The sequence below is a fragment of the Phalacrocorax aristotelis genome, chromosome 1, assembly GCF_949628215.1.
Source record: "Phalacrocorax aristotelis chromosome 1, bGulAri2.1, whole genome shotgun sequence".
Classification (NCBI taxonomy): Eukaryota; Metazoa; Chordata; class Aves; order Suliformes; family Phalacrocoracidae; genus Phalacrocorax; species Phalacrocorax aristotelis.
The window spans coordinates 32,496,044-32,505,547 of record NC_134276.1 but is presented as its reverse complement, the minus strand read 5'-3'; the positions used below and the strand labels follow the sequence as shown (position 1 = coordinate 32,505,547).

The 9,504-nt window shown below is 40.7% G+C and overlaps 1 protein-coding gene across 1 annotated transcript in view; it reads right to left on the bottom strand.

The window, feature by feature from the left end:
• Positions 1–56: 56 nt before the first annotated feature.
• Positions 57–9,504, bottom strand: part of LCP1 (lymphocyte cytosolic protein 1) — a 32,172-nt gene continuing 22,724 nt past the window's right edge. Inside the window, exons 9-16 of the mRNA XM_075087098.1 lie at positions 8,305–8,400; positions 7,581–7,776; positions 6,810–6,888; positions 6,489–6,603; positions 5,534–5,667; positions 4,403–4,526; positions 2,927–3,051; positions 57–1,501 (exon numbers count right to left, since the gene is read on the bottom strand). Of these exons, the coding sequence (XP_074943199.1) occupies positions 1,369–1,501; positions 2,927–3,051; positions 4,403–4,526; positions 5,534–5,667; positions 6,489–6,603; positions 6,810–6,888; positions 7,581–7,776; positions 8,305–8,400 (1,002 nt within the window). The 3' untranslated portion in view covers positions 57–1,368. The remainder of the gene's footprint in view (positions 1,502–2,926; positions 3,052–4,402; positions 4,527–5,533; positions 5,668–6,488; positions 6,604–6,809; positions 6,889–7,580; positions 7,777–8,304; positions 8,401–9,504) is intronic.

The window sequence follows — 9,504 nt, the reverse complement described above, 5'->3', positions numbered from 1 at the left end:
AAAACAAAGATTACACGTTTGACTTTATAGAACATTTTCTGTAGAGAGACTAGTGATGTCATTGAATATTGACTCTTTATTAAGGCAATTCTGAAGGGGCTGGAGGGGAGGGAGGGGGAGAAGGAGGGAACTGAGACGGTGTCAATGGGATTGCATTAAGGCAAAATTCCTTCCTTCTGCATTTCATCACAGTAAAAGCCACATAAAGGCCAGAACAATAAATGACTCAAGCCAAGGAAGAGATTCAGTGCAAACAATATCCCACTGACTAGCCACAGACGGGGCCAGGTCCTCGACTGAGGCAAACTGACAGCGCCTTGTTAGCTGCAAAGCTATGCTGATTTAATTCCATTGAGGATCCCAGCCTGGGTTCAGGGAGGCATTTTAATATGTGTTTCATATTAATTCGTTCACATTTAAATGCTCTCCTGAATCAGGGCCACAGCCCTTTGAGTGCAAGTCTGTAAAGTTAACAGAGTTTAATTTTCATTCACTACATAAATACGTCATTCTGCACCCCTTTGGTTCACTTCTTATCTTATTGCTACTAATTGAGTAGTTTCTTTAACATGGTTTTCATTTCTATCATGCTTTGCAGTCTGCTTATGTTTTGTGTTATGACATGAAAATGAGTTATCCTTTGGAGAGCATTTCTTGCAAAAGTTCCACAGTTTGGGTATTTTTGGAGGACCAGGTTAGGGTATGTTTTTTCAGTGAGTAGTAATGTACTCTGTGAGTAATGCCACTGGTGGCAGAGGCATAACTTGCAGAGGAGAGTACTGCTCAGTTCATATACCACCAGCACATAGCAGATTCCAAACACTTCTCTCTTTTCACAAGAATTTCCTAAGAGAATCCTACCGTTCCAAAAATATAGCCACTAATACTCGCATTGGCTTGGGGAAACGCCTTTTGTTATCCCGATGCAAACTGAAGGGAAGTGTGGCAGAAATGCTATCAGAAGCATGAAGACATTTTTAGGCAGAAGCAGTATATAACATTTCATAATCCTAAAAGCTGCCTGTACCTCCCAAGACAAAGATTTCCATGTGACCTCTGACAGAAAACCCTGGTATCCATTAATATAACAATATGTACAGGCCTCATTATTGAAAAGAAAACTTAATCAGGAACATGAAATGGTTATATCTAGCAAAGTGGAAAGTAAGGCAAAGAAATCAAGCACATATTACTGTTCAAAACAAGACCTTTTTTGGATACACAACTTTCCTATGATCTGGAAACATGTATAATATTCATGCCTTAAAAGCATGAGCACCCTGCATATTTCCTTGATTCAGAGAAGAGCATCCAGTTTGAAGGAATCAAAAGGGTGAATACCAGGCCTCAGTACAAGTCTTTTGTGCTTTAAACTTTCTTCATGCCTTTTCCCATAAGGCAAGCAAACACTGTCATGACCATTTTGGGTTTTACTTCAACCAGGTCTTCTGGAAGGGCATAGACTCTTGCTCCAATTTTCCTTGCCATAGAGATGGCATATCTGTATTGCAGGGGTGAAAAAAAACAAAACAAAGGAATAAATTAATGCAGTACCATGCATTTGCCCTCTGTTAAGAAGTTTTTTACATGACCAGTACCTGAGTGGGTTGGGAACTTTCTTACTGATTCATCAAAACTTTTCTATAGGAATGTATGAGGCAGGTTCATAAAGAACTAATTTCTAGTAAAAGGAGGAGTGCGTTCCCTGATGGTTAGAGCACTGATTACCTGCAGCAAGGGAGACTGCAGCTCAAAGTTCAGTATGAAACATTTAGTTTCCCATTCCCTGAAAGATTATCCTAACAAGCAGCCATCCTAGTCTTGCTCCCCCTCAATTTCTGCTCCTCAGGCTTCACACATAAACAAATCCATGAGGATGGAAAGGAGAAGGCTGATGTTGGTGGAGATCAGTGTTGTTGGAAAATCAACATTCAGGGCTTTCTCTCCTGTTTGAAGAAGAAAGTACTCAAAATCAACAAGCTGACCTTCCCATCTCCCTCCTCAGAGTCCACTGTTGCACAGCTACTGGCTGTTCTCCAGTGGGTATGTCTCTTCTCTCTATTTTTTCCTGAAAAAAAGCTAGAAAATCCCAGGTTCTTCCCACTGCAGAGCACATACATTTGTGAAATTCTCCCCAAAATGCAGAGAAACACGGTGGGGGAGGGAAAGGGAGGGGAAAAGAGTCATCAGCAGGGATGAAGAAAAGAAGTATGGAGAGAAGCACATGTAGGATTGCGAGGAAAGAAAGATAACATGGTAGGAAATGGAAGGGAAAAAGAACAGTGGGAGAAGTCTTTATAAAAATAATGGGAGCTCTGATTGCCTTACAGTCATCCTTTCCTCTTTTGTAGTTGCCACATAGCAAAGAAGTAGCTAAACTGATGATCAGACTGGGAGGTGATCTTTATAACTCTGAAAGGAAAGGGAGATGCTCCCAGCATTGGCTCTCTGCTAGGAAATGGTTTGCTCAGGAAAAATAATCAATATCCACACCCATAAAACTAGTTTTTCAGGCATGAATCCTGTCCTCCCCCTTCTCTCTTAAAAATGCCCTTGTTCCACATGTATGTGACTGAAGAGGTAGCATGACCTCTAATCACTGGTTTCCATGGCTCTCTATTGTTGGCATTGTTCCCTGATCTTGGAAGGAATTTTAAATTTAATAAGAGAAAATAGGAGCTTGTGAAGCCAAGTGATTTTGATCCCTTCAAGGGAATTATAAAGCAGGAATTATAACATTACACACTTCATTTCCATTGATAGTCTTTTATACTGCCTAACTCCTAGCCTTCATGCTTCTTACTCTGGAGGTATTTCTCAGTTGAGGTTGTGCCAGATGAGAATGATAGCAGAGCAGTTTTCAAAGACAGAGTCAGGCAAGCCTGAGCAGGTAACTCATGTTAAGTGTCACTTGGCACGAACGTACTTAGCATTATTTAGTTTCTCCTCATCGTTCAGGTCTTCTGTTTTCAAGAGGTCATATTTGATTGATCCTGGTTGAATAGCATCAATGAGATCCAGGACGGGCATGCTGGTGCTGATTTTGCTATCCTGTGTAGATGAAAAATACTGTTAGGTGCAAGAACAGGATGACAGATCTCCCACAAAGCCAGAGTCTAGGCTCGAGAGCAATGGACAGCTCAGTCAAATACCATTTAGATCTTCACAAAGGGCTGCTTAGCATCACTTTTCATCTACAGCAGACTAAAAACCCTTTCAAGGATTTTTTTTTTCCCCAGTGGAAATAATTAAATCAAAAGATGGGGTGCTGGGCTAGTGAATTTGCTTCTGAGGGCCACAAAAATGATCCAAGGACTGGAGCACCTCTCCTATGAAGAAAGGCTGAGAGAGTTGGGGTTGTTCAGCCTGGAGAAGAGAAGGCTCCAGGGAGACCTTATTGTGGCCTTTCAATATTTAAAGAAGGCTTATAAGAAACATGGGGACAGACTTTTTAGCAGGGCCTGTTGTGACAGGACAAGGGGTAATGGTTTTAAACTAAAAGAGGGTAGATTCAGACTACATATAAGGAAGAAATTTTTTGTGATGAGGGTGGTGAGACACTGGCGCAGGTTGCCCAGAGAGGTGGTAGATGCCCCATCCCTGGAAATGTTCAAGGCCAGGTTGGACGGGGCTCTGAGCAACCTGATCTAGTTGAAGATGTCCCTGCTCACTGCAGGGGGGTTGGACTAGATGACCTCTAAAGGTCCCTTCCAACCCAGACCATTCTATGATTCTATGATTCTGTGATACTATAACACTGATACACGTCTACTGATGGGATGTGTGAGGGGGACCAGCTGTGTGTCTTCTGAGCTTATTACATGAAGTCTGATGGATCTGTCCTCACCTGGTGCAAACTCCTGATTTACATCAACTGAATGTTCCCCAGCTTGGGAAGTGTCTCAGATGTGTTAGCAAAATTGGAAGCTCTCTGGAATTGGAGTGTCTCTGTGTTCATAAGGTGCCTTGCAAAATAGGGTACCACTCCAAACAGTACCACCATGTTATAAAAGTATTGCTATTATTCTTTTTAATATGGTCATTTGTAATTGTTGCCATTTAATAATAAACAGCATAGCAATTCTTGCTTAATTCCAGCCATCATTCCTGGCTCTATACTTTGATTTCCTATGTCAAACTGGTGTTCAAGGTGTTTTCTGTTATGATCATATCACGTTTCTGTTACCTTTTCATAATAAAACCCCTTGAATAAAATCACTATATCTGAACATGCCTTTGAAAGGGAATGAAAAATAATCAAATTATGTAGTTAATGATATCATAATATATTGTAGGCATGTACATGTGTATATATATGTCTATATACAGGCAAAGTATGTAACACACACAAACAAACTGAATAAGATATTCCTAAGAAGAGACTTCCAGCAAAAAACTGTACCTTGAAACTGGAGATGGTTGAATCCTTCTCAGCAGCAGTCAGCGTTTCATTGACCCAGCTGACAATGATTTCATCATTGACCTTCTCTCCACCACCAATGTCTTCAAGGATATTCAGGGTGTACCTTAAGAGGGAAGCCAGGATACCTGCGTTTGCTTAAAGTCTACTATAACTTCAGAACCATCCTGTATGTTCACAGCTTGACTGGGATCATCCCAAAAGTCCTCTTAGACCTGATATCCCCCTGCTTCCCACACATTCACAGTATATATGAATTATATTATAACATGTTAATTTATCTATTGGGTCTAATTCACGCCCAGTTACCTCATCACTGTTTTGGGAATGTGAAAATGTTTTGGCACTCAAAATACCTACAGTGTCCCTCTTAGTGGATCTCAGTGTAAATGATTCATTCTCACAGTGCTTAAAAAATAATCACTGACTTTAACACCAGAAGGGAATTGTTATGCTTACGTAAGACTGACCTTCTGCATAAACACAAGCCCAGAATATTTTGCTTATATGCCAGCATACACCTTGGAAAGACATCCTAAATTGATGGCAAGTTATCACCACATCCCTAGATTAATTGTTTGCCTGATAAAGCTATACCTTCCTTTGTAGACTGAATTTAGTCTGTATTTATTTCCTAACCACTGGGTCTCTTTACACCCATTTACGGAGCTCTTAAACACACAAACACACAGAGAGAATTACATTAAAGTGGGGAGAGCTACTTAGTTGCATCCACTTCATGCAGCGGATTACAAAACTTCTGCAACAATTCCTTGCTTCCAGTACATTCTCCCCATTCCCTGATACAGAGACCTTTCAACTCCTTTTTCTCTTTTCCATGCAATGAACATTCATTCATGCTATACCGCTAATGACAATAATGATCTTCTGCATGAGCTGACTGTAGTGGCCTTGCCCACAAGATAATGTGCTTCCTGATTGCATCCCTAACTAGGAGTGAGCAAAAGGTTACTCTGTCTTTGCATAGAAGTGCAAACAGAGGAGTGAGAACGCTGTAGCCTGTAGACCCTTCTCAGTGATAGCATCAGGAAACCTTTACAATACAAACTCAGTATATCAAAACACTCTGAGGTTTGTGTCTGACTGCCATACCTTCTCATCAACTGCCAGATTAAGGCCAGCGTGAGCGTACGGTTTCCTTCATTCAGATCTTGCCCAGCGATGCCGACAAGGGAAAATTTGGCTTGATTCTTTCCCAGTTCCACTGCATAGTTGCAGTTTTCAAGCTGTTGATGACAGGTTCAATTAGTGCCATTCAAAAATATAGAAAAAAAAGAAGACAAGACACTGTTACTTTAAATTCTTTGGATTGCTTAGCCCAGACCCGCCTGGGCAAACAGGAGCTTTGGGGCTCTGTGATAATACAGCTGTTTGACTACGAGCAGCCAGTTCCATCCCAAAAATGCCATGGTAAACAGTTAACATAGAAGGAAATGTTATACTTAGTCATCAGGGCCTGAAAAACAGATTACCCTGGAAAATATGAATCTGTGGCTCATGGGTACCTCCAGCATGATGGCATTGCACTGAGACAAAGGATTAATGTCCACGTCAATTTTTTAGGTCAGTTAATCACTCTGGTCTAACTGGATGGAATCCAGATAGCTGGGAGAAAGCTTTGTATTTAACAGCAACTCTGTGATCTGTTCTTGAGGCATCTGGTTAAGAATGCTTATCATCACTGTCTTCATTTGATGTGGAGGACAGTGATCCAGACAGCTGCAATTAAGCTGGTGCCATATGACTCACAGTAAAGATGCATTATAATTGGTGACTAAGTAGCAAAAGTGGTCTGCAAATACAGTTTTTAAATATTGACACAACAGGTGTCGAGTCTTTTTACTTTACAATTATTTTTCACCTGTCAAAAGAGCCAGCGTGTTTCTTTTTCAGGATGAAAAATTATTCACTGACTAGACAAAATCCCGTTTAATGTGCCATACTTGGGACTTGAAAACAACATGAGTGCCCATGTTGCAGTTTGAAATTATATAGTTATCCTCTGAGGATAAGGCATCATTACTGGAGCTATTCCAGCTTTTTGTACCTTCTTCATGTTGCCACCCAGTTTAGGATATGGTGGTTTGTTCACTCTGTTCCAGTCTACTGGCACTTTAATCTTTTCATAGAGCTGGAAGATAACCAAGGCGTCTGACAGGTCACTGAAAACAATAAAAAAGATACATCATTGTCCAGAGAACAGAGGAAAGGAACCCAACTAAACTATTGGTAGAGGTAAAGTTAGTTTCCTAAAAACTAAAAAGAAAAAGCAGCTTATATTCTTAGAGGGTCCAAAAGTTTTTATGTCTTTATAAACAATTTGCTGACTCTATTTATCATCTGAAGGAAGTGTAATACCTCCTCTTACCTATATAAGTGATTTACACGTGGATTAACACCCAGGGAGTTCATCCAGTTCCTGAACGTCCTCTCTTCCCTTGTCTCACCTAAAACAACAGATAGATCAATCAACCAGCCTACAAAACACAACACTGCAGTAAAATAAGTGTCTTGTGATGAAACCATAACTCAGAATTTACAGTGCACTGAACCGTAAACAAAAGGAGACACTGGCTGACATGTGAAATAAGAGAGCACGGTGCAGCATGTAATATTTCTTCATGCCCTATGTATTATGGTATTTAGGCAGATTGGCCTTGAAATACCTTCAAGAATTCAAGAACAGCCTGTGCTCTAGCGTGAACTGTTTCACGATGAGGCTGAGAAGGAAGGACCTGTAGCTCAGCAAATGATCTGTACAACGGTGGTCCTGACCCCAACCCAGAGCAAGCAGGCAGCAGGTTTATGCAAGACCTGATTTTTAAATTATATTCTCAATTAAGGGAATGCCAGATCAACTCTAATTTCAACTATCAAGCACTCTCAGTAGTCCGTACTGGTTCAGACATCCCACAAACATTTTGGCTTTTAACATGTGCTAGCCACAGAACAGATCCCCAAAATACTAGAAGCTACATGCAGGGAGAGAGCAGCCTCCCTTTCTCAAGGCTGCCTGTGCTAACAATGCAGTGAATATATGTCCGAAGGACATAAGGTTAGGTTAACCTATCATCAACTCAGAGCTGGGGATACTGTGGCAAGTGGGGCCAGAAAGTACCTTTACTTGCATTTTCCTTACCTTCAATAGAGCTCCAGTCAATGTCCTGGTTCTCTGGCTTATGCAGGGCAGGGTATTTGTTGAACAAGTTGGCGATGAAGGCCAAGTTTAGCTTTGGATTTCCCCGGACAACATCGGTGGCCGTGACGAACTGCCGGCAGCCCAGCCGCTCCGCCTGCTGCAGCATGCACTCTGCTCGCTGGACATCATCCTTCTCCTGTGCCGGCAGAAAATGGGACCATCGAGCCTCACCCCGTCGCCTGGCACTGCACACAAGACCCGCTCAGGGTGTCCACACGTGGAGCTACATGTGGGGCTGCTAAAGCAGGTCCTGTCGGATTTGTAGCTATTTCCTTTCCCACTTTTACTAACAGCAGGTCTGTGTTTTCAAATGGGCTTTACCTACAATCCAACCATCTCACTTTATTGCTTTTACAGTTATATTCCATATAAAAGGGGATGGTTTGATGAAATTCCCAAATACATATATTTAAATATGTTTGTTACATGTTAGTAGTTTATCAGTGTGATTCAATGGTTGTTAAAGTTTCAGCAATAATATCTAACAAAAGGCAAAACACATCATTTATTTCCTTGAAAGCTTTGATTTCTGAAATACAAGATCATGTTGCAAAGCTAAAAAGAGTTTGCTTGTTCTGGCGTCCCCATGCAACTCTGTGTTGACCAGCAATGCAAGTAACAGACAGAAAATATTGGCATTTACTCTAAACTTATCTCATCTTACCCTTAATCCTGACATGTCAATAGTAATAGCCGGAATGCCTTCTTCATCTCCCTTGGGGGCAACTTGGTTCAGCAAATGGTAATAAGCTCTTGAGTCCTGTGACAGGCAGAGAAATTAAAGGGAGGAACAATTACATCTAAAGCTCAGGTTTTGCATGCCAGTGCTCCCCTGAACAATGTGCCTGCATGCTTAGTTTTTATTACATCAATCATTGGGCTACATAATTAAATTAATTAAGCTGGAAGCACTTAGCAGTTCCTACTTCATGCTGTATTTGCCAAATCTATTTCTTCCTTAAGCCAATATACATGTGCTGCAGAACGGTCAACGCACAAGACAAAATGCTGTGTGTTGCACTTACAAAAAAGACAGCAACAACAAAGAGATATTAGAATTTACTTAATCCGTACATTAAATTAGAGATAAGAAAATGCATACCTTTATAATGCTGTAGAAGTCAGGCTGCTGAGCATTTAATAAAAGAAAATGCAGAAGGAGAAAGCAGATGTTTAAAGCGGATTTCAAAGCAACGCTGGAACAGTTATGGAAGAGAAAGCATAGTTTTCAAGGACAAAAGTTAAAACCAAAAATAGTATCAGCATTTTTCAGGCAAAAGGGCAGGAACAAGATAAGGAGTTAACATGTTGTGTCTTTAATCTTTTGTGAAATGTAATGTTGCTTCCATGTTGCTTCAGAAATATCTCAAAGAACTGAAATTAAAGCTACATGTTAGTGTCTAGGGACTTGACTCACTAACCCAAATAATACTCTTCGAAATCTAAAGCAGATTACCTGAATTATTTTAAATCTTATACATCGGCAAGGTGGGGAGACATGTTTAATTAGAGAATGGCTGTAAAGGCTGAAGTCTTGGCCTCTGAGAAGTAAACATGTGCCTTATTCTCCAACTGTAAATATGATAAGGGTAATTTATCTTACAGTTGCAGATAGGATTTAATCAGTTGCATTATAGTCCTCTCAGCCACCCTACAGAAAGATGGGAAATGCTCCATTCCCTTCCCTTTCCATGGATATTCTCCAGTCCCCTCCCACAGTGAACCAAAAATCTGTTACAATAAAAATCATATTGTCGAATGTGACTCTTTTGCCTTCCCCGGTATTTTTTGCTGTATGTCAAGCAAGTCATGGTAAATGACTTTTCATGCTTAAGTCCCTGGTGAAGCCTACAACCAGGCATCT